The 25,377-nt window shown below is 37.6% G+C and overlaps 1 protein-coding gene across 3 annotated transcripts in view; it reads left to right on the top strand.

Annotated features, from left to right (window-relative positions):
- The window catches only part of LOC121969803, a 108,621-nt gene that overhangs the window by 62,490 nt on the left and 20,754 nt on the right, over positions 1 to 25,377 (top strand). For 2 of the 3 annotated variants that reach the window (XM_042520058.1, XM_042520059.1), the window contains 6 exons: positions 2,139 to 2,186; positions 2,278 to 2,385; positions 7,522 to 7,596; positions 9,693 to 9,743; positions 9,816 to 9,962; positions 10,053 to 10,183. In XM_042520058.1, the coding sequence (XP_042375992.1) occupies positions 2,139 to 2,186; positions 2,278 to 2,385; positions 7,522 to 7,596; positions 9,693 to 9,743; positions 9,816 to 9,962; positions 10,053 to 10,183 (560 nt within the window). The remainder of the gene's footprint in view (positions 1 to 2,138; positions 2,187 to 2,277; positions 2,386 to 7,521; positions 7,597 to 9,692; positions 9,744 to 9,815; positions 9,963 to 10,052; positions 10,184 to 25,377) is intronic. The other variant, XR_006108660.1, reaches the window with a different exon arrangement.

Raw genomic sequence — 25,377 nt, 5'->3', positions numbered from 1 at the left:
ACCTTAATCCGCCAAAGTACCTTAGCTAGCATAGCTAAGTTCCAACTTTTTAACTCTTGAAATCCCAAGCCTTCTTTCTCCTTCAGTTTACACATATCAGCTCAAGATCCGAAGGATGCTTAGATGTCCACATGAAAGATTTGTAAATCCTATAGATACAGTCTATGATCCCCATAGGCATTGGTAAGATGGACATCGAGAAACATTTCACCCCTTGAAGCACCGAGGAAATAAGTTGTGCCTTGCTTGCATAAGATAGAGTGTGTTTCAGCCAACTGTTAACATGCCAAACAAATGAGTCAAGGAGAGGGCTATAGTTTGAAATCCGAAGCCACTCAGTTGCAAGGGGAACTCCAAGATATCTAAACAGTATAGATCCCTCCGGATAGCAACCTCATGTGGACCCTATCCTCAACTCCAGCCAAGTAAATACATGATTTCAGCTTGTTAACCCGAAGGCTTGTTGTTTTCCCAAATTCACTCAGACAGGTAGATAAGGCTGCAATCAAATTCTCATCACCCTTACGGAAAAGAAAGAGATCGTCAGCATAGGCTAGGTGAGTTAGTCCCAGGGGTGCACATTGGGCATGAAATCTGAAGGCCGAACCAATTGTGCACTGCTGAATTTGTCTCTCAAAGTTTTCTATACAGATTCCAAATAGATATGGTGATAGTAGGTCTCCTTGCCTCAATCCTCTAGCTCCACAGAATTGCCCAAAAGTCCCTCCATTAATGGCAAGTGAATATGAGGTAGTGGTCACATATTCCATAATCCAATTTATAAACTTCCCTGGGAATTGCAACCCAAGAAGTATCTCCTTCAGGAAATCCCAGTGGATCGAGTTAAATGTCTTTTGCAGGTCAATCTTCATGCACCTCGGAGACAATCGCTTTCGGTTGTATTTCCTAGAAAACTCCGGAGCCAAGTGTATGTTATTTGTAATGAGTCTGCCCTTTACAAACGCAGCTTGTGACTGATGTAAGAACTTGCCCATGATATTTGCTAGACGACCTGCCAATAACTTTGATATGACCTTGTAGAAGACTGTACAACAGTAGATAGGTCTATAATCCGTTACTTTACTGGCATGGGAAGACTTCGGGACTAGAGAATCTTAGTCCCTTCTTGATTGTACCAGTCATGATTTAATCTTAATTTGATCTAGGATTTCGGTTTGGTTTGAGATATATGAGGCGTACGGAGTGTTGAAGGATGAGCTGAACACCAGAAGAGAGAAGGGGGAGAAGAGGAGGAAAAAGGTTACATGCTCCGTTGCAAACAAGGAGACATCAACGACATCATGGACATTACGATTGTTGCTATCGTGACTAAAATGACAAGGAGAAGGGGGAAGGAGCTAAACTTCAATGGCATATGAACATCGATGGATCTTTTGATGAAACAACAATGAGAAGAGGAAAGGAGTCGGATGCCTGCAGTGTGCAGGCATTGTTAGATCTTGCAACGAATAAATGAAACTTTTACGGAGACAAAACTCTTGCATGAGTTTCTTATCAACGCCATTGGAAGGGTTCGCACCATAGTTGTGTCTTGGGCTATTCCGCGTGTCAATGAGCAGACTTTAATGTTTTGACAGTGCCAGTTATCATTGAGCAAATTTTTTATTGACTGTATTGGTTGAGATAAGCATTGCCTTGGTAAATACCCGCTAAAATTATGTATGCACAAATAATGTAGTGACATTTATCTGTGCTAGGACAGTATCCATAGGGATCAGCAGCTGAAATGATACATTTTAATTCTGATGAATAATACAGATTGTCACTTGAAACCAGACTATGCTTACAAACATTTTTCTTGAGTAATTATGAGGATTTACATAGGCATTTAAGTCTATTGTTGAGTTTAAATAATTTTGAAGGTCCATCTCCCCTGCATTGTTAAGTTTACTATACCTTATTTTCTCGTTGGCAAAAAATTAATTGCTCTTGACTTACCTTGTATGAATGTGAGTACTATAATGGATAATTGTTTGTTAGTAATTACTGAGGTATTTCTCATGATACATGTATATAATATGTTTCATTTGTTATCTATAATTAGATGTTTCGTTAATCAATGCTTTTAGTTTTCTGGTTCATGTTTGAAGGTAGCATTACCTTGTAATTCTCTACAGGTCAATGAGCAAGATCTTGCAAAAGAACTTTACAAGAAGTATAGTGGTGTGCGTGTTCTCATTTTCTAGCCCTTTGCTGATGTGTTATATATTAGTAGGTAATGTTTCATGTTTCAAAATTTTCTCAATGACTTCTCAGGTTCATAGGAGAAAGGTCCGAGCATGGCAGATGATTTGTATACTTTCACATTTTGTTGAGGATGACATTGTCAGAAAAGTTACATCTGACCTGCACATTTGCCTCTATGTAAGCCTTTCTCCAATGTGCATTCAAATTATTTCTGAATATTAGTTTCTTTTACATTGAGATCTTAGGTTGAATTTTGTCTATATCATTTTTATATTTTGTTCAATCTTTCTACGAAGAAAGCCAGCCTTGCAAATAAAGATTAGTTGCATGTCAGCCTTTTTTTTTTTGTTTTGCCCATGCTTCTCTACATCACAATTATTGTGGATGAAAGATGATTCAAACGGTAGCACGATAGTACGTTGCTACAATAAGAAAGCCAAGGATGCATAGGAAGATGAAAATGATACAACAACAACAACAACAACAACAACAACAAAGTAACACTAGGTGGGGTCGGCTATATGGATCCTTTTATGTCATTGAGCTCTATTTCTTATTATATCATCATTTATATTTAAATAAATTTTATTTTATTTTATTGTTGTTAACCAATTCTTTTTTGGTCTTTCTTTTCCATATTTGATGTGCACATTTATCATAGTTTCATATCACCTAACTGTGACATCTATTAGTCGTCTATAAACATGTTAGTATCATTTTAAACGTGTTTCTCAGAGTTTAGTTGCAACCTAGATTTAGTTCTTTAATATTTTCATTTCTTATCTTGTTGATCCTTGTATGTTCGCACATCCACCTTAATATTTCATCTCTGCAACTCTCATCTTCTGCTCGTGTGCTCATGAAACATCCTAGAACTTTATATCATTTAAAGCACTCCACACACCGTACCCAAATCAAACTTTGATTTTTATTTGAACTCCAAAGTCATAAATAACTTCTTCAAAAGGGAAGAATGTGCATCTTGTGAAAAGAGATTGCATAGCTTGACTCCAACGGGAAGACCCAACCTTCTAATGCATGAAAAAAAAGAACAAAACTTAGTCTAGTAAAGAGCTATCTAGTGTGCACTGCCACGTACGAGCAAACTCATCCTTCAAGTCCCACCGTCTCTTCATTACTTGCACCATAGGGATCTAGTGAGTTTAAAGACTTAGTAAATTTAACATTTTATAAAGAAACAAGTAAACATACCCTCACATGCTTTGCAAAAATATAACTATCCGAACGTACTCTGAACATTTTAAAACAAGTTAACATCATGCTGTTCAAAATCGTAGGAACCTTCAACCTTTGATTAAAACCGTATCAAGCATTAACATTAAACATCAAAACAATTTAAATGGGTTTTGAACATTCATTGCATCTCCACCTCTATTTGTCTGGCCAAATGTCTACCTTACATACTAGGTTGGTAAGGTGCACCGGACCCTTCTTAAGCCGGATTCCCAAACCCCTCTATTTTAGTAAGGTTCACCGGACCTTTCTTAAACCGAATTCTCAAACCCTTCTATTTTAGTAAGGTTCACCGGACCCTTCTTAAACTGGATTCCCAAGCCCCTCTATTTTGTTAAGGTTTGTCGGACTCTTCTTAAGCTGGATTCCCAAACTTCTTTGATTTTGGTAAGGTTTACCGGACTCTTCTTAAGCTGGATCGATACCAATAAGAATGTTCTATACTTACATCTGGAGGTGATAGTATAAGAATAAGTCGTATTTATAAATATTGATGATGTTGTAGTTATTAATAATTAGATGATGTAAAGTATGAGAAAAAAATGCTTGATAAGGATATTGCGTAAAGAATGATTTGTAATGCCATTTAGTAGTAATGAATCGTGAGCAAATACACAAAAGAAAGGTTCCTCATTAGATTAGCTCTACGAGTAGAAATTTTTGATATTAATAGTCCGATAATTCATAATAGTGACCAAGTAAATTTTCTAGAGATGAGGAGAGTGTACTTTTAGTCGATATGATTTTGTTGCTGAAGTATCCTTATAATTTAAACAATTTACGGTAATGGATATGCTGTGATGCATGTGATATGAAAGTAGTATGCTGGATGTAAATTTAAGTGTAAAAATTGTTTAGATGATGCATCTTATATGTGATATTGAATATTGCTATGTATATGATGTCTTATTCAAAGCTTGTATTTCATTTATTAGCAGAGTTAGAATATGCAAAGTTCTAAATAGTAGCAACCTTATATATGATTAAGATGCTTCTTAACTTAACTTGTAGAGCGCTGATGGGTTATCTTTGTGTTGACAAGCTGTAAGTATCCTTTCCAATTTGATTAGTACACTAATAATATAATCAACCCCTCTCAACACCACCTGCCATCTCCAACCTTGATTAATATCGCATCTTTCCACAAACCACCAGAATTTCCAGCATCAAGACTTTCAAAACAAGAAATCGATAGGATGTTGCTAAAGCATGATGCGATTCCACCTCATTCCTTAATCTCCTCGAAAGTTGCTAGGGTTCAGGGTGGAAAACCTAAATTTCCATCTCCATGAACTATATTTAAAGGGGTAAAGGGTTGGGTTGCTAGCAAATCGGGTCGGGTCTGTTAACCCATTAGCATGTTAATCATTTAAACCCCTTAGTATCATTATTTTTATACTAACTTTAAAATCACCCTACACCCCATTTAATTTAATTAAGTGGGCCGGGTTTTGAGCCCTACAACTTGAGTCATTAACATTCAACTCTATAAAACGTAGTAAGTTTAACTGTCATTTTGTAAAACTTTTGTTTTATCGCTGGCGACTCCTTCGAGATGGACGCCGTTGGCGCTCTCCGTCTTTCTCCATTGCGTCGTGGCCTTGCTATTGACTCTACTGTAGACATTTTTACTTTTTATGTCCCTCATCGTCACGTTTATGGTGAACAATTATCTCATTACCTCTAATATTATTAAACTTAAATTTCATATATTCCGTCTTTACTATGTCTAAAACCTTTTACATCTAGTGTTTCCTGCCACGATTCGAGTTTAACATTTACTCCTTCACGTGTCTTATCTATCAAAATAATATCATTTACAAACAAAATCCAGTGAATTTATTCATGATTAGTGTAAAACGATATAAATCCTGTCTTCTCAAATCTGTGTTTTGACCTTTTGTTATCTTGGCATATCTTCATTGGTTTTGAATTCTTCTTTTCTCTTCTTCTTTGGCTTAGTCTTTACTTGAGGATGCCTATATTTATACTAGTCTTTTTCATGCAAGCAAAACATATTATATAAAAAGGATAGTGCGGTGCACGATGCTCCCGCTATTGCAGGGTCTGGAAAGGGTCGGACTACATTGGGTCTATTGTACGTAATCTTATATTGCATTGCAAGAGGTTGTTTTCATGACTCGAACCTATGACCACCAGTTCACATTGACACTTTACCGTTGCGCTAAGGCTCCCTTTCAAGCAAAACATATTATATGCATTTTAAATTTAAATATACCTTTTGATGTCATAGATGAGATACTTAAAGAGGTATCTTGTTGATCTAATGTTGATTTGTTTTCCTCCAATCATTGAGAATTTCAAATAAGATGATTCTTCTTCTATGTCGTGTTGTTGTAGAGCTTGTGGAAGTGATTTTTCTACATGAGCCACTTGCGTTTGTTTACTCTGCTTTTGATATCCCTGCACTGAGAAGTTAATTGCAGATTCTGATGTTGTTATGTTAGTGAGATCATAGCTTCTTTGCATTATGATATTCTCCTATTTTGTGCAGTGACTGAGGCAAAACATTTATTAACAAATCTATTATCTTATTACTTTTGATTTGCCTTAGATTTGTTCATTTGTTCTTCTGACTTCTTTCTTGATTATTAGGGTTCAAATTGATTTATCATAACTATCTAACAATCAAAGTCTACTTGAATGTAGCATTTCATCGGTGACTTTCAATAAGCAATTTTTTTTTGCATCAAAGGCTGGAGGAATATCATACTGTAGCTGGGCTATAGTTCCATTTTTAAAAGAATTTAAAAAATTTTGTTTTGTTAGTTGTTGGGATCACAGGGCATCTTTGCATCTTAGACCTATAAATTTAAATTCCCTTTTTCTACTCTTGGCGAAAATTGGTTACCAGTTCAAATGTCAAAAATAATGTAGCAGAAAGATATAAGATAAACACAATGCTAAGATAGATATTTTATGTGGTTCGGATCCTAGGCTCTTACTCCATAGTTTATGACTCGTTAGTCGAGCCACTCCTCAAAACTATTAATTGAAATTATTTTTTCTTTCTAAAGGTGGAGAAACCTCATAAAGCATTAGTTCTTTTTTGCAGGGTTTAGAATGAAATACAAGAGAGAAACTACCAAAATGAAATCAGATTATCTGATATAACTCTTCATTGGATAGATTATAGCACTTCAGAACACTAGAACCATAACAATAGTCACATAAATTAGTAGTAGGCGGACCAGATGCCTTTTGCTCATAGCGGCCTTGCTCTTTATTTATAGAGTGAGTCTACGGATCATATGCTAGTGTAAAATACACGACTGTCTTTTGGCACCTGAGAGTCCCATAATACCCATGACACTTAACTTCAATAAACATCAAACCCTTGTCTTCTCTTCCTTGTCTTGTACTTTCTCCTTTTTGAAGAGTAAGGAGCTATGTGGTCTAGTGAAGATTTTGAAAGTAATAAATAAGAGTATACAGGGAAGAATAACAGATCTTTTCAGGAAGTGTTAGCTTCTGATTTTTTACTTTGGCAATAGTATGGAAAAGAATATTATGTTGAAATTTGGAGAGAAGAGGCATTGGATCCAGGGAGGCCTATGCTATCACCTCAAATGCAGTCTCCACCCAAGGGCATTAGAAAAAAGATAACCTTAAAAAGTGAAGCCTTAATTTTGACAGCTTTGGTTCCAAGTTAAAAGTGATGAAATTGTACTACTCTGAATAAAAAAGAACAATATCACGTATATGTAATGCATATATGACTCTTACATAGCAAATGCAGCAAAATAATATCCCATGTGGAACTGAACATATACATTATAACAATCACAATTATAAGGCTAACACACATGAAAGAAAAGGTTATGCTTTGCATGGTTTATCAGTGTAAAAAAAAATTAATGCTTGTATTTTTATGGGAACAAAGGATGATGCATAGAAGTAGTTCCCATCAGAGTCAGAATTCAAAATACTGAAACTGTTTGTGTTACTTCTTTACTAATTTGTTTATATTCTTTTTTATGCTTCTTCACAATGGTTCCTGAAATGGTACCTGATAATATGTATTTCTTTTTCCTGCAGAGAAACAACCTTCCAGCTGTAAGACAGTATTTGGAGACTTTTGCAATACAAATTTATTTAAAATTTCCATCTTTGGTGAGTGTTTCAAGTCTCAATAAGGAAATTATGCTAGGGGAAATTATGATTAGGAGGTTTATCACATATACGGGGAATTCCTCACTTGTTTATCTATTACAAGTTTCAAAAGTTCTTAAACCAAAAAGAAAATGTTTCAAATGTCCTAATTAATTATAGGGGTGTAGGCTGTGAGCACATATATCAAAAGTTTGACATCATAAAATGAAGATTTGGATTGAATAGTCTGACCAGTAGAAGAAAATTACAATATCATTTTAGTCTGTTATTAGAATGGTTTGATTTCTAGTCCTTTAATCATAGTTACCGCAGCCAGATATTAAAAGAAACTCTCCTTAATTTATCCCTTTTAAAACCCAAAAATTTCTAATTGAATCTCAACGACCATTAATTGAAAGAGTACATTGATAATTGATTTTCATTAAGAAACGCTCAACATGTTATGAATACTTTTATCTTGACAAGTGATCCTATCATTGAGACACAAGAAGCTCTAAGCAAAGTATAACTTTATGTTACCCAATCTGTGAGTACCCAACATTACCTAATCATATAACTACTAGAGTTCTTACTATATTTAGTGTTCCATCCCAAGATTGGTCATTCTTAAATTGTACAACTAGAGAAAATTGTGGTCGCACATATTGAGGAAAAGCTTTGAGAGACATGTTCAACATGGTATGACATAAGCGACCATAAAATGCCTTGGGTAGGCAATGTGAGAGAGACCAAAGAAGACTTATTAGCAATGATACAAGGTAAAATGGGAGGCAATTGGTGGGATGAAGATTTGGTTATTATTGTTGTTTTTATGGTTATCTTTTTATAACTTATTTAGCCGATCACTCTTAATGGGATAAAGACTTAGTTGTCGTCGTTGATGTTCTATAACTTATTTGTAAATTTTGATAAATTAATGAGTCAATATATAATTCATTAATATTAGTCATTTTTAATTTAATTTGCTTTTTTATTAAATTTTAATATCAATGGCCTTGGCCTTTGCCTAAGTGCCCACCAACCTCGTAGGTAGTAGGTAGTCGGTTGATTGCCTTATATTAGCTTGGATGTGACTTCCTAGGAGTCCAAGGAGCAAAATTATGGTATCATTTTATTTTAATTTTTTTTTTTTGACAATGGTAGGGTCATAAAAGAAGGGGAGCCTTGACGCAACGGTAAAGTTGTTGCCATGTGACCAAAAGGTCACGGGTTCGAATCCTGGAAACAACCTCTTGCAAAAAGTAGGGTAAGACTGTGTATAATGGATCCTTCTCCGGGACCCCGCATGACGGGAACTTCGTGCACTGGGCTGCCCTTTTTTTTTTTTTTTTTTAAATGGTAGGGTCATAAAGTGTATATGTAAAAATACCTTGATGCCTAAAAAACTCATTTTCCCCTAAATATACTAATGCCTCCTCTGAATTAGAATATTCTAGTCATTTTCTGTTAAAAAAGAACTCTCATTAAATATAAAATTATCATTATATTGAGAAAACACCTTAATATCCATTTAAATTCAAAATATTTATTTTTATTGATTTTGGTCTTAAAAATTTAATGATACTTTTGTTTGTCTAAGATACTTAAGTTTCAAACCTCAAAGAAAAGAAGGGGGTCTCTTGGGTATGTAACAAAAAGGAGGGGGACTTGTTCTAAAGAAACAAACTGTGGTGCATGATTTGAGTAAAACAAAAACAAAACCTATGTGCATCCTTTGGGCAATTTGCCCAATATCTATAGTGTTTCTGTATCAATTTCTTTTCCTTTTTAATTTGAGGAACACATTTCTGGAATCGAATGTTATAGCATATAGAGTTACTTGAAGTTGCAATATCTGGATTCTGTTATCATTGCACAAAGAAATGTTATAGCATATAGAGTTACTTGAAGTTGCAATATCTGGATTCTGTTATCATTGCACAAAGAAGTTTCGCTTTTCTTCCTAATCTTCAATTTTCTTAGTTGACAAGGCTGCATGTATAGATGTTTTCATTTATAAAGGGGAAAATGCTATGTGTCTCTTTTTTTCCTTTTGCAAGTTGTGACTGTAGCTGGAACTAAAGTGCATTTGGTAATATATGTCATAATTGTTTCAGGCCGAAGAGCAATTAATTCCTATTTTTCACAACTATAACATGCGGCCACAGGTAATTTAGTGCTACTGATTTAAAAATCTCATCTCAATTCTGATCAACTAAAAGGATGACTGCTTCGTCTAGGCACTTTCTTCATATGTATTTATAGCAGCTAATGTGATACGTCATGAAAGTGACCTTGTTGCCCAAAGAATACATTTAAATGAATTATTTCCTCCAATAATTCCATTATTAACCTCACATCATCACAGTCTACGTGGTTTTACTCAGGTACTGTATTTGCTTCATTCAAGTCGTGAAATTTTCTAGCATTTGTAATCATATTAGATTCTCTTGGATTCTCATCCTTTGATGTTTCAGCTACTTGTTTATCATGTTTTATGCAAATTGTGGCCGATTATGATAAATAATGGTTCAGAAGTTGCATCGCTAGCGGAGAAGTGTTTTGGGGATTTGAGATTATATTTGGCAAAAAATACAGACTGTGTCAAGTATGATTTTTATCTATTTTTCTAGCTGATTTTATTTTGTTGTCAAATTTTTTTCCTAACCATTTATTAATTGAGCATCTAGTTTTCAAGAAAGTTATGGAACTATTTGGCTTGATCCATACTTGTTTTCCAACTACGTTGGTTTGATGCTAATATTGCTATTTATCTATGCTTGTTTTTCCAACTCATCGCCTTCTACATGTTGAAAGCTTATGTTTCCTAAGAACTTGTTCCTGATGCAATTGGCTTGTGATCATGGATGACCATAATATGAATTGTGCTTTGATGTTTGAGTAATATGTTTGCTATTGAAACATGTTTCGGAGATTGTTGGGGAGATTATTGGTATAATTGACACCTAAGTCAAGGTTTATCGGGTACTTCAAATGGAAAAGTCCAGTAAGAGAGTGGACAATGGAAGTCCAAACATCTGAAGGTGGATATGATGTTTGGCAGTTGATGAAAAGTCAAGGCAAGTCGATGAGGACCGAATGTTTGACACGTGAAGAAAGGCTGGTATGTCATTGAGGACTAGATACTTGATAGTGGAAGTCCTAAATCAATGGTGATTGAACTTTAGGTAGTTGATGTCTTGAAAGCATAGAGGCTTCTTGGTTACTGAAGTCATAGAGACGAGGAGTCTCTTGGCATAAGAAGTCATAGTAAGTTGAGGTCAATCGACTACTAGACAACGATAAAGTCTTGGTAAGTTGAGATCGATTTGTACTAAGTAGACCAGGAAGGCCCAAAGATATAGAGTCTTTGGTTCGACACAGATTCAAGGTTGGAATCACAGTGGTAGTCAATCGATGAAAATAATCCAATCGATTTGAGTCGATTGATGAATCTGAAACCACAAAGTTATGATATGGTTGAATTCGGCTATACAACAGTCTATTGGCGAAATGATTTATAGGGTTTCTAACTCGACTCCTGAATCTAAAACCATGAAATTATAATTTGGACAGGGTTTGAGTAGTTAACTCAAATAGAACACAAAACAACTAGAATGTTTTTGTTTAGGTTTTGTCTACCTATTAACAAGACCATAGTTGTCAAAAGCGCAAGGCGTAAAAAAACGCTCAAGGGTCTTGGGGCTTAAAGCGCAAAGTGCAAGGCGAAGCGCAGACTTTACGGAAAAAAGCGTAATAAACAAAAGGACTATTATATTTATTAAAAGTCTTTGAAAATGTCTTTAAAAATCTAAATAATCATAAACAAAATATTCTTTAATAAAGCTGTAGATTATTCAAAAAACTAAAAATAAATCAAAAGTTTTTGAAAATGTGATAGATGAAATATCAAATATCAAAATAATCATCTTCTTAATCTTCATTGTTCAAATCTACGTCATCATCTCCATCGCCTTATTTGTATTCATCCATATTTGCTTCTTCAGTTTCATCATCAAAGTTAATTTCTTCTTCATTCACAAGACTAGTTTGAGCTGAAGATCGTTTTCATTTTGCTGATGCAGTTGATGATGCCCCTTTTGAAGAAGACGCATTTCGAGATTGAAAGCCATATGTACTTTCACCAACCCCAGATGCTTGTGCTACATTACTTCAACACAAATCTTCAATCATTATCATTGTCTTTATCACTATCATCCAATTTTTCCAACAACCATTCATTACTATCATCTGTCTCTGATAAAGTTGTAATACCTCGGTTCTGAGATTCTGATTAAGTATGGCTTAAAAAGGTTAGATGGTACTATCCATATCACCAAGGCGCACCTTTCTTTTCGGAAGCCCAAACTTAAGAACTCCAAAATTAAGCGTGCTTGGCTTGGAGAAATCTGAAGATGGGTGACCTCCTGGGAAGTTTTCTAGGGTGCGTGCGAGTGAGGACAAAGCATGCTAAAAGGACCTCCGGTGGTCTGTGGAGCTAGTCGTCAACCCGATGGACAATTTTGGTGGCATTCCCGGTTCGGTTCGGGGGGGCCTGCCCGGGCCGGGGCATTACAGATGGTATCAGAGCGACCTTGCGACCGTGAGTGCGCCTGTGGCAGGAGCACCCAGGGCACCACCTAGCGAGGGAGATTCTGGGATTTGTCTGTGGTGTGATTCGTGGTTACACAACGAGGATGTTGTGTCTTTAAGTGGGGGTGATTGTAATATCCCGGTTCTGAGATTCTGGTTAAGTATGGCTTAAAAAGGTTAAATGGTACTATTCATATCACCAAGGTGCACTTTCCTTTTCGGAAGCCCAAACTTAAGAACTCCAAAGTTAAGCGTGCTTGGCTTGGAGAAATCTGAGGATGGGTGACCTCCTGAGAAGTTTTTCAGGGTGCGTGCGAGTGAGGACAAAGCATAAAAGACCATACAAAATCCACGGTGCAAAACCAACACGAGTCTGAAACATAGACTAGATAGTTTAATAGGAAAACAAAAGACCAAACGAAAATCTTTGTGATCTGGAGGAGGACTAGCGATTGGAACCTCCCGACAACATCAACCTGAAATGGTAATATCAACGGGGTGAGTCAACTCCTCAGTGGATACCAAATTGGTATGCATAGTAAATTATAACTAATAGTAATAAATATGCGTATAGTCTCCTGAGATAATCTACAATGCAAAACTGAAAGAGAAGGGAGAAGCTGTAATCACTAGGACCTCCTATCAGGATAGGTCGTCAGACCGAAAATAACATGCCCCTGTATGCATATCAATCATATGCATCCATCCAATATGCAGCAAATAAAGTGCAACAAACACAAGCAATAAATGCAATCATGCATTTGATGCCAATGACATGGTCATCTCTGACGTCAGTCAGCCATCTCACACACGATGGTGAGACCGAGTGGGTAGGGCTATGACAACCGTGCACTCTGCCATCACTGCTCCTGATGAGTGACCGAGTGGACGGGATACTGTCAGAGTATACCTATCCTCCTACCCCAAATCATAAGTGGGGGAGCTCAATGCTCTTATCTCCCTGAGACAATCCAGATGAGGGATCCCTGCCGGCTACTACGCTGCGTCACACTACCCATGAGCGGACCAACGGAGCCAAACAGCGCAAATCATCTGCCGGCTACCACGCTGCGTCACCACTACCCATGAATGGACCAACAAAGCCTAATAGATCATAAATGCCACACATCCTGCCTGATATACCTCTAACCCATGAGTGGTTGTGTGTGCAGATCCATGTAACTGGCGATGTGCTCAACAATAATGGAGCTGTCAATCGCTCAGCATGCAATCATGCGAGATGGTGCATGACACTAAACATGAAAAATCCTAACCATATCTACCTCCAAAAATATGTACCAAAATGCATGCATCAAATAATTAGATCTAGGTACATAGGTCAGATATGGTAAATGACTAGTCCGGTATATCACATGGCATGATATGTCACTACCTCTATAACATAAATAATAAATAGGGGCATGAATGCTAAACAGGTAACAAACAAAACACGCTCGGAAACAAATAGTGACAAACCGATGCAGATATAAACATAATTATTACTACTTGTTAAAATCTACTAAGCATATCAACATGACATTATCTAAAAGATAAGTCAAGGTACTCGCCTCAAATAGAAGGTCAAATCCAGTCAAATTCGACGTCGAGATGCTCGTCTCGAATCAGAGTCTTGCGTCACCAATATATACATTTTTATTTAGCTAAAATTCAATGAATAGCTAAATAAAATCCCTACGACTAATTTAGGGTAAAACCTAATCATATTACCATCATCCTACCTAAACAAAATTTGACGATCAATTAGGGTTAGTTACCTAATTCTCAATCAACCATTAGATGAATAATCCAAACCTAATTCCATCTACAAATAAACAACTAATTACGTAATCCAACTCATACTTAATTCAACCCATAAACCTAATCAATCTACACATGATCGTCTAACTACAAAATATATCAAATACCTACCCTTACCTCAATTCACAGCCGAAAAGGTTGCTACCGGAAAGGAGACGCTGCTGGAATCTACCTCTCTGCCCAGATCAAACTGTTGTCCACCAACCGAATACCTCACAGTACACAAAACCTCACCTCCTGAAATTCTTCCCCTCTGGTTAGATTAGGAAAACATATCGGATGATCAAGGAAAAGAGGGATTGAACACACAATATCTCAACAATCAACAAAACTCGATGTCTTACCTCCAAGATCACCACGACCAGAGAGGAAAAAGCAGAATCAGCGACTGTGCTAGGGCACAGCGGCAAACCCTGGCGAGCTCTGCATCCGATCACACTTTAACGATTGGGCGGCTGTGGGCCCAAATCTAGGGCACGCCGGAGAGATCTGGGGTCGACGCTGCTCCGTTCGAAGGCGGCGGATAGGGCATTGGTGATGACGGCTTCGGCAGTGTCGAGCAGAGATGCGAGAAGAAGGGCTCGACACTGCTTGGCTTGCTCTTGTGGTGGTCGGAGGTGGGAGTGTACTGGGCTGCCGGCGCTAGGGCAGAGGGAAGTCTCGGCCGACGGTGGCTCGAGCTCTAGGGCATTACGTCGGCGCAGGGAGGATCGAGAGAGAAGGAAGATCGGCAATGGTAGAGGAGATAGGCTCAGGTTTCTCTTAGCTGACGGTTTTGTATGCACGGGAGAAGAGGAGGCGTCGCGAGCGGCGGTGGCGGCGGCGCGTCGGTTGGGGAAGAGAAGAAGAAACGACGTCGTGGGAGAAGAAAGGTCTTCGGCGCGAGAAGAGAAGAATCGGCGTTCAGGGGAGAAAGAAAAGAAAATGAAAAGAAATAAAATAAATAAACTTTTCCTCGTTCAAATAGGGTAGCCTAAACAGACTTTCCCAATATTTATCCCCGTAACCTAAGCCATACCAGCTCCGAAAAATTTCCAGAAAATTTCTAAAAATTCTTGAAAATTCCCTTATGGTTATTCGCCCTTTTTCGGTATTTTACAAAAATAATAGGATCAATTTTATCTTGCATGTCATATCTTCTCCTTAAAGCTTTATTGTACTTGATATATACCAAATCATTCATTTGTTGTTGAGACAACCTATTTCTTTTCTTAGAATGTATCTACAAAAAAAATTAAAAAGTAAAAGGTTAAGTTCATAATATAAATTTTAATATGTATTAAAAAAATTCCAACTTACATGTTCAAAAAAATACTCCAATTACATTCACAGCCTTAAGAAGAGCATGTGAGGTTAAAATCTTCATTGCAAATGATTTTAATTCAGACATTGATACACTATAAGAAGACCACCAATCAGCTTGAAATACAAAAAGATATAAATTATTAAATTAACTTTATTACCATCCAATATTAATATTGCACAATATATTATTTACAAATTTACCTAGTGATTTTAAAGTGCTTTGTCGGATAGCCATTGGCAAATCAAAAAGTCCTACTTTCTTGTATTTTTATTGATTCGTGATCTTATCTTATAAATCCTCTCCTCTCACCAATCTAGATATTCACTTGTACAAACCCTCCATCACTTCTGTATCATTTTCTATGTCAAAGTTTGTGTAAAAACACTCTAGATTCAAGAAATATCCAGCTGCGTGCAAAGGTTGATGGAGTTGAACATTCCATTTTTTTGTCAATGAATTCAAAAATGTTACGATATTTCTTTTCATTATTGTTAAATGATGCAGCGATAGCTTCTTTGGCCTTGTCCATTGACTTATAAATATAACCCATAGACGACCTTTTTTCACCGTTTACCAGTCGTAATACTTTCACCAATGAGCAACTTTTAATGCAAAAACTATATTTTTCCAAAAAGAAGGCATCAATATCACTTCTGTTACATGGTTTCCTACATCCTCTTTAGAAAATCGACTATTTGCCCACTTTTCAAATATAAACATCTTTCTCAAATTTACTTGTTATAGATGAAACCACTTTAAAGTCAAAAAGTGGTTGCAAAACATGTCTTTACGGTTTTTACCATGCCTTTCTATCTTGTAAACTCTCTCATCATGTTCAATACTTGTGGTCTGTTGTAAATATAACCATTCACCATCAACGTCTGTTTGTGCAATATTTTGAGATGAGGAATTTTGAATATATCCTCGAGTAACAAATCTAAACAATGAGCTGCACAAGGAGTCCAGTACAAGTGTGGAAATCGATTTCCCAAAAGACGACTGAGCCATATTTTTTTTTCAATGCGATACACAAATTTAAAAAGTAACTCAAACATCTTGTTCGCTGTGTGAGAATAGCCTGAAGCATCAACTGATTCAATAAATATACTTCCTTTAGGACCATTCACAAAAAAAATTATAAGAGTCCTACCTTTTTATCCGTCCCCATCTGCCATGATTGTGCACCCAAACTTAGCATGATCTTCTTCATGGGATTTGAGAAGTGAGTTCGTATTTGCCAACTCCTTCAAATACTTACCCTCACTTCATGATATAATGGAGGTTTCATCCCAATCCAAATTGTCCAATAACTTCAATACAAGGCTCAAAAGAATCACATTTAACAACATTGAATTCCAGCATTATACATCCATCTTGCAAATTTCTCGACTACAATATCTCTTAACTTCTTTTATTTTCATCACATTGTCCTTTGTTTTTTACACGTCTTCGTTTGACAATTTCATCAACATCTTTCATAAAATACAGATTAATAGGTCTAGTTTGTTTACACTTTTTACCTTGGACCGTAGGATGATTGCTTGGATCGGATATTGGTCGTTTCCTTTTCACTTTAGTTTGATGATCATCTTCTTTATGTTCTTCCAAATCTTCCAAATAATCAAGATTATCAAAATAAGGAATTTCATCCATTTCATTCTTCAAATTACTCTTTTTTTTTACATGAACTCTCTAATTTTTTCTTTAACATGCTCAGGACATTTCGCCAAGCTTTCATATTTCTATTGCCCCCATCTAAATATAGCTTGCATCGATAAATTCTGCCATTTGTTATTTTACCACAAAAATACAACTAACAATATTTAGATTTTTAGGATACGAACATGTTGCATAATTCCAAGCAATATCCTTTTGAGTTGATAGAATTGTTGACATAGTTAAGAATCAAGACCGCTGAAATCAATAATAATCAATCAATAAAAAAATAAAACAGGAAAAAAATTAATTATTGAAAATAAAACTGATTTATATGAATTAATAAAATTTATTAGAATTTTTTATTTTAAATATTTTTTTATATATTTAAATCTGATTTACTAATTTATATGAATTAATAACATTTATTAGAATGTATTATTTTAAATATTTAAATTTGATTTACTATTTTATATGAATTAATAAAATTTATTATATTGTTAATTTTAAAATATATTTTATATATATTTAAATCTAATTAATAAAATTTATTATATTTTTAATTTTAAATACTGATATACGGATTTATTTGAATTAATAAAAATTTTAATTTTTTTAATTTTAATTATATTTTTATATATTTAAATCAAATTTATTCAAATTAATCAGATTTTTTTATATTTAAAATATATTTTTTATAAATTTTAGATCTGATTTATATTAATAAATAAAATTTATTAATTTTTTTATTTTAAATATATATTTTTAGAAATTTTAAATCTTTTTATATTAATAAATAAAATTTATTAATTTTTTTATTTTAAATATATTTTTATATATTTTATTGGGATAATTTAATTAGGCTTTTTAAAAATTTATTTGAAATACCCCATTTAATACCTCACTTAAGTTAGGAGTTGTTTAATTTAATAAATCTGAAAAAAAAAGTAACAGTAGCGTCATGATCGCGATTGCGATCGCTACGCCTTGGCAACACCAGAGGCGTACGGGAGCTGCTAGCGCCACCGGAGGCGTTCGGCGATGCTGTCGGCGCCACCGGAGGCATCCAGTGACACTTCCGGCGCGATCGAAGGCGTCGCAGGACGCCTCCAGCGTTGTCGGAGGCATCCTACGATGCCTCTGACCCACCTTTTGTCGCGCGAAGCGTCCATGTGACGAACGTGGAACTGTCGAGCGTACTGAGATACTCACAGGATGCACGTTGGAAAAATTTAGAGTCTAATAAACAAAAATAACATAGACAAAGCACTTACCTTCGAAGCAATTGAAGAAGCAGAGCGGTGAGAGGCAGACAAGAGGCAACATTTGAAGCAGATGAAGATTAAAGAGGTTTAGGGCTTTAAACTTATAAAAAAAATGAACGAAATAGGAAATTTCTGCTCTTCGTGTGAAAGCGAATGTTTCCTGGACCTCTTGCGCTTCCGAGTTCACAAAAGCGTGAAGTTTACGCTTCACGCTCAAGTGAATGAAGCAAGCGCTTTTGACAAGTATGAACAAGACGAGAAACCAAAAGTTTTCATTTGGATAAAGATGTAAGTAAACTATCGAATTTTGATGTGCTATTGTGGAGAAGTCGATTGGAGGTGTTTATTAGTTGATTGGATGACGTGTCACGCCCCGGAGGAGTATCTGTCCGAAGAAATTTCGGCAGCATTTCCCCTGTACGGTGGACAATCTGAAACTTTTCTACAAGCACTATATACCTCAGCCACATGCGGCTGGAATAATAACAATAAAAGAAAACAAACACCACGCAGTTAATAATAAATTCAGCCTCTGGCTGACACAACCACGCAGTAAAAAAATAAAGCAGCCCACTCGGCTGTACCAAAACCAAAACACAAAACTGCTAGCCGGCTAGGCTTACACAACCAATAACAAATACAAAACACCACATAACAACATCAACTCTCCAAAAATAAAACCAGAGTACCGAGCTAAACAAACTGATACATAAAAACAAGCAAAACATACGTGAAACCGATAAGTCCTCTGATGTGACGTGGGGACCACCGCGACACCATAAATAACACGGTACTGAAAATATAGAGTCCACGGGGTGAGTTCAACAACTCAATGAATACCAGATATACAGTAAGATATATCTAATGATAAACATGGAATACGACTTCTAATCATATATCTAGGAAAGATCAAACCGAAGGTAACTAAGGAAGTCACCGAGAACTCTATCCAACAAAAGGGTCACAAACCGAAGTGCTAAATCGACGCCGATGAATAAACGATGAAAAACACAATCACAAGAAATAAATGCATCATGCATATGATGTCAATGATATGGTCACCCCTGACGCTACTGGCGAGACCGAGTGGGTAGGGATGTGACAATGTGACCGAGTGGGCGGGATGCTGTCGGAGTACTCCTGTCCTGTGACCCCAAATCATAAATGGGGAGCTCAATGCCTCAACTCCCTGACACGACGGGGAGGAATCCTGCCGCTAACATGTGTCACACTACCCACGAGCGGACCAACGTAAACAAAGTCCCTGCTGCAACACACACCGTTTGAATCGACCACTAACCCATGGTGGTGGTGTGTGCAGGTAACTGACGATGTGCTCAACAACAATGGAGTCGACTATCGCACAAGATGATGCATGACACTAAGCGTGGCAAAATCGATCAACATAGTATTCATACATACAAATGGGTATCGTAAAGCGATGGTCACATACCAAGATTTAGAGTACGTCGATAGAATATCAATAACCCTATCCCGAACATAATAAGTATGGAATATCCCGATCAGATAGAAAAATCCATATATACATAATATGGGTACCACAGTATCAGTAAGTCAAATCCACGGATCTAGGGTATACAAGTCCTCTAAGGTATAACAACCTAGACCCAAATCATATCCCTCTTCCATAGCATATGTACCAACATACACATATCAAGAATCGAGGTCTAAACACGAATCATATATGATATACAAATAGAGGTACACAAGCCAGATATGACACAAAACCTAAGTATCGGATAATCTAGATACACCTGCCAGAAACAAAATCTAGTCCTAACCTCAGTAAGCATGGTATGTCACTCTAGAAACTAAGATACTCATGGTAACAAGATAATCATGACAACAAATCACGAGATATAATCACGGATACATCACAGGTGACAAACCTAACATGCTATGGATATCAAACAGTGACATACCAAAGGCAAACATGTTCATTGCATGTAGTTATAAAATACTATACATATCCAATGACAATATCATAAAAGATAAGTCAAGAGGTACCCGCCTCCGATATAGATCGAATCGAACCAATCTGATGTCGAGACGCCCAATCTCGAATCACAGTCCTGTAACAATACATTTTACAATTAATTATATCATTAAATCAAAATGACCAAATCCTAAACCTATTAGGATTAAATCATAGTGAATCAATCCAATAGATCCACATCCCCTTCACAATTCACCACACCTCACCAATTCCAACACATAAGCAATTATGTATGTACCAATTCCTACCTAAATCAATATGTACCAAAATCATGTTCCTTACCTAAATTCACATGATCATCTAACTAAATCCTCCAATTCGAAACATGATCTACAACCAATATTCATATACATATAATCCTTACCTCAAATCTCAGCTGTGCTGGATGGAAGGGTTGCTGTTGGAAACCAGGTGTCGCTGGACAAGAGTAACAACCTCTCGGCAAAGACTACTTGACTCTTCCTCTCCAAATCTCGTACCCTTGATCCACAACCAGGAGGAAGAACATACACAGCAAAGAAACACAACAGGGAAGAAAATCAAAGGTGAAGATCACTGATCCTCTGCCAAGTTCGTGGCTGCTGGACCCGGGTGGCAGAAATGGACTGTCGGATCCCAAAATCACCAAAGATCACCACTTCCTCACCAACTCGTAACCTTCTTCCTCTCCACTGGTCGGAGGTGACCAAGAATCTGTCGACAGTGCTAGGCACAGCGAAGAGGTTTTGTGCGTCGACGTCGGCGCGATCGGGTGACTATGAACCCAATCTAGGGCACAGCAGTGGTTGGCGTCGTTGGAGGGGAGAGATCGGGGCTGCTCCGTGCGGCGCCAACCTAGGGCGAGGCATCGTGAGGGAGGAGGAAGAGGGATCGGCCGGCTAGGGCAGAAGCAGATTCGGGAGGAGAAGAAAGGAGACCCTCGGTTGGCTCTCGTCGGGCGGCGATGAAAAGCTCCGCGTGTAGTTTGTTCCGACAAAATTCCCTTATTAATATTCGCTTATTTTCGGTATTTTACATTCTCCCCCACTAATAAAAATTTGGTCCCCAAATTTCGTTATCTACCATCAGCAAATACTAACAACAAGTAACGAGTATAAATGCTGAACGGTAAATAAAATCACATATCCCAAATGAAAAATGGGGTATCGAGCTCGGATAGTATCCTCGAGCTCCCAGTCTCGTCTGAATGATGCTGCCATCCGACTCCAACCAGTCGGATAGTCTTGTTCCGCAACTGACGCTCCTTCCGGCCCAGAAGCGTCAGGCTGAAGGGGAACTGGGATATCTGTCAGCAAATGTGCTCGGTCAGCTAAGTATCTCCTCAACATAAACGCATGGAATATGTCGTGAACATCTGCCAACGCTGGTAGTAACGCCAAATGATAAGCTACCGCTTCAATTCTCTCCAAAATCTGGAAAGATCCAATGTATCGTGAAGCTAGCTTACCTCTAAGGTCAAATATCTTCACCCCTTTTATGGGTGAAACTCGCAGAAAGATATGGTCGCCAATAAAGAACTCTAAGGATCTACGTCTCTGATCAACATAACCCTTCTGGCCATCCTGCGACTCTGACATCCTCCGTCTGATAGTACGGACCAACTCTGTCTCATGCTGAGCTCTATAAGGTCCCAACAACTAGGCCTCCCCAACCTCATCTCAGAGGTCCAATACACATGACCTCAGCAAGTCCTCTAGAGTCTAAATGGTTTGCTCTGACTGTCCATCTGTCTGCGGATGGAAACTGTACTGAAACAGAGCTCAGTGCCTAAAGCCTGCTGCAGACTCTGCCAGAAACGAGACGTGGGGGGTCTCTATCCGAAATAATAGTCAAAGGGACACCATAAAATTTGATGATCTCCCGACAACACAAATCTGTCAATCGATCCAGGGAATCAATCTTCCGGATCGCTACGAAGTGCGCGAATTTGGTTAATCGATCAACGATTACCCAATTCGCGTCATAACCTCATCGTGTCCTCGGCAAACCCACCACAATTCCGCTGCACACTTATACACAAAGTCCATAGTAATATGTTCCCATTTCCACTCGGGAATAGGAATCCACTGAGGTAAGCCTGCAGGTCTTTGATGTTCAGCCCTCGCCTGCTGACAAACAAGACATCTAGCTACAAAAATCTGTGATGTCCTCCTTCATGTCCTTCCACCAATAGGAGCACTTCAAATCTTGGTACATACGGTTACCGCCTGGGTGGACAGCAAATCATAAGCGATGAGCCTCCGGAAGTAACTTCTATAAGACCGGATGAGACTGAAATACACAAAATCTGTCTCGAAAGTGTATAACACCCTCCTCGTCTCGTGTGAACTCGGTCTGCTGCCCGGAAGCTATCTAGCTACAAATAAACTGCAAATACTGATCAGCAGCCAAGGGCTCTCGGATCCTCGTCCTGATCAACGACTGAGCAACCATGGTAACCAGAGTACCCTGCTCTGTCTGTCCATATCTGTGACCACAACTCGGTGGCAAGCTAAAGTCCCTTTAGACTTCCGTCTAAGTACAACGACAACCACATTAGCTTTTCCCCAAATGATAGCTAATGGTACAATCAAAATCCTTCAGGAACTCCATCTATCTCCTCTGTCGGAGATTAGGTTCCTTCTAAGTAAAACAGATATTTGAGACTCATATGGTCAGTGAGAATCTCAAATGTAACGTCATATAAATAATGTCGCCAAATCTTCATGGCAAAATAATGGCGACTAGCTCCAGATCATGTACAGGTAGTTCTTCTCATGCTTCAACCGACAAGCATAGGAGAATACTCTATCGTGCTGCATCAGAACGGCGTTCAAACCCTGAATAGATGCGTCGAGGTAGAGGACATATCCGTCCTCTCCAGAAGGTAAAACCAAAAATCGAAGTCGACACTAGTCTCCACTTCAGCTCCTAGAAGCTGGTCTTGCATTCCACAGTCCAAGTAAATTTCACGCCTTCATATCAATCCGTGAGAAACCCTCAACGTATCTCCGGAAATATCGAGCCAAACAAAGGAAGTTGCGAGCCTCTTCTATAGACTCCGTCTACTCCCAACGGTAACAACCTCGATCTCCTGTGGTACCACGGTATACTCCTACTGGTGACCGTGTGTCTAAAACATCTCACAGAAGACAACCAAATCAGTACTACAGATAATCACATATACATGTTCTCGTCGAATCATCTTTAGATCTATGCACAGGTAGTGTACGTGACATCACCTCAGATCCGTAATAAATCACCACATCGTCAATAAAGACAATGGAAACCGATCCAAACATTCCAGGGATACCCCAATCATCGAGTCCATGATAACATCTAGCGCACCACAAACACTAATGGTAAAACCAAGACACATAATGTCCATATCACAGACATTCTTAACCATAAGATCTCTGATAACAAGTCGGAAATCTAATCACCAACAACATAAATCACCAAGGAATAGCTCCTCCAATGTGAGAGCAACGCTCCATCACACGAAATATCATACATGTGGGAGCAACGCTCTACCACAAGAAATCCTCCATATGTGGGAGCAACGCTCCACCACAAATAATCCAGAATATATATCCACAATAAATATGGGAGCAATGCTCCGCTACAAACAATCCGTAATATGTGGGAGCAACACTCCACCACAAACAATCCAGAATATGTGGGAGCTACGCCTCACCACAAACGATCCATAACGTGTGGGAGCTCTACCACAACAATACATAAGTGCCCAAGCACCTAACTATCTAGCTAGAGATCGCACAAGATCTACCACGGATCAATGTGGGTAGCCTAGGTATAACCACCCAGTAAGCAAATCATCCTAGTGGGTCGGTCACCTACTAATGGGAGAATTAGTTGACAGGGTAAAACAACCAATATCATAATGTAGACATTTAACCTTCTACATTCAACATAGGTATAATCATCATGATTCTACCAACCATACATCTGGCACACGTGCACCCACAACATATGTATGATCAACATAATCCTCTAATTAGTCCACACCCAACATACTCACAATATAGGTGTAAATCACCGTGATATCTCCAACAATACATATCGTACACGTGTGCTTAAATCAACGTAGGTATAATCGACAATATACCTCCAACAATACTCACCCCATATATACATACACCTTGAGTATATCCACATATACTTCCAATAAGGCATACTATAACCCAGGTGCATTTACAAATCGCACATAATCAACAAGATACCTCCAATATGTCAATCAGACACGTACAGCTAACTAAATAGCTATAATCCACAAGGAACCTACAATAACCATATCTAGATGGGAATACCCACACTATCCACAAATGAACTATCCATCATAGAACTCCTTCAACTCATAACAACCATATGTACACTTCATATATATGCATAATCAACATATTTAATCCAATCTATCACACAAATCATATACCACCTTCTAAGTTATCCAATCAGGTACATACAGTCTAAAATTAAAGTATCCATAGAATATGATACATCGATCCTCCATAGACTGACCAAAATCGACAATGATATACGATCAACTCTGTCTTTCCCACATCAGTACAAAACATGTACTCAAATGTACTTTAGATACCAAACTAAGCACAAACTACCCAAAGATTCAGATCGGACCAATAAAGCTAAATCGGTCATCTATTAACTAATCAAGAATACCTTAATCCTCCATAAGCTACTAAGGTATATCAATCTACGACTACCCAAGTCGACAAGCGTAAGTCAGTCTTTCACTGACCCATCTAACAAGAGTAAACCAGTTATCTACTGATGTAATTAATTAAGATAAAATGATATACTACTGGCTAGATCAACATGAAGATATAGATATTATCCACTACCCAGCTAATACTAGCAAAGGCTGGTATGTGCCTCAATCTGCTAAACAACTAGTAATAACAGAAGCTAAATACTACTGGTGTATGATATAATAAATCACCAGAAATTGTAATCCCTCACATGTAATATGGCTACAACATCAGACAGATACCAGATACAAAGTGTCATAACTCTCACAGTCAACAATGCATACTCTAACTAAATAGAAGGATAACAGTATACCAACATACCTCCTATAGCTTGGAGATGTCCTGCTGCTGCCAGGTCCCAAAATCCAAAAAGTCACATCG

This window comes from Zingiber officinale, chromosome 4A, assembly GCF_018446385.1.
Source record: "Zingiber officinale cultivar Zhangliang chromosome 4A, Zo_v1.1, whole genome shotgun sequence".
Lineage (NCBI taxonomy): Eukaryota > Viridiplantae > Streptophyta > Magnoliopsida > Zingiberales > Zingiberaceae > Zingiber > Zingiber officinale.
This window is presented reverse-complemented; position numbering and strand designations above follow the sequence as displayed.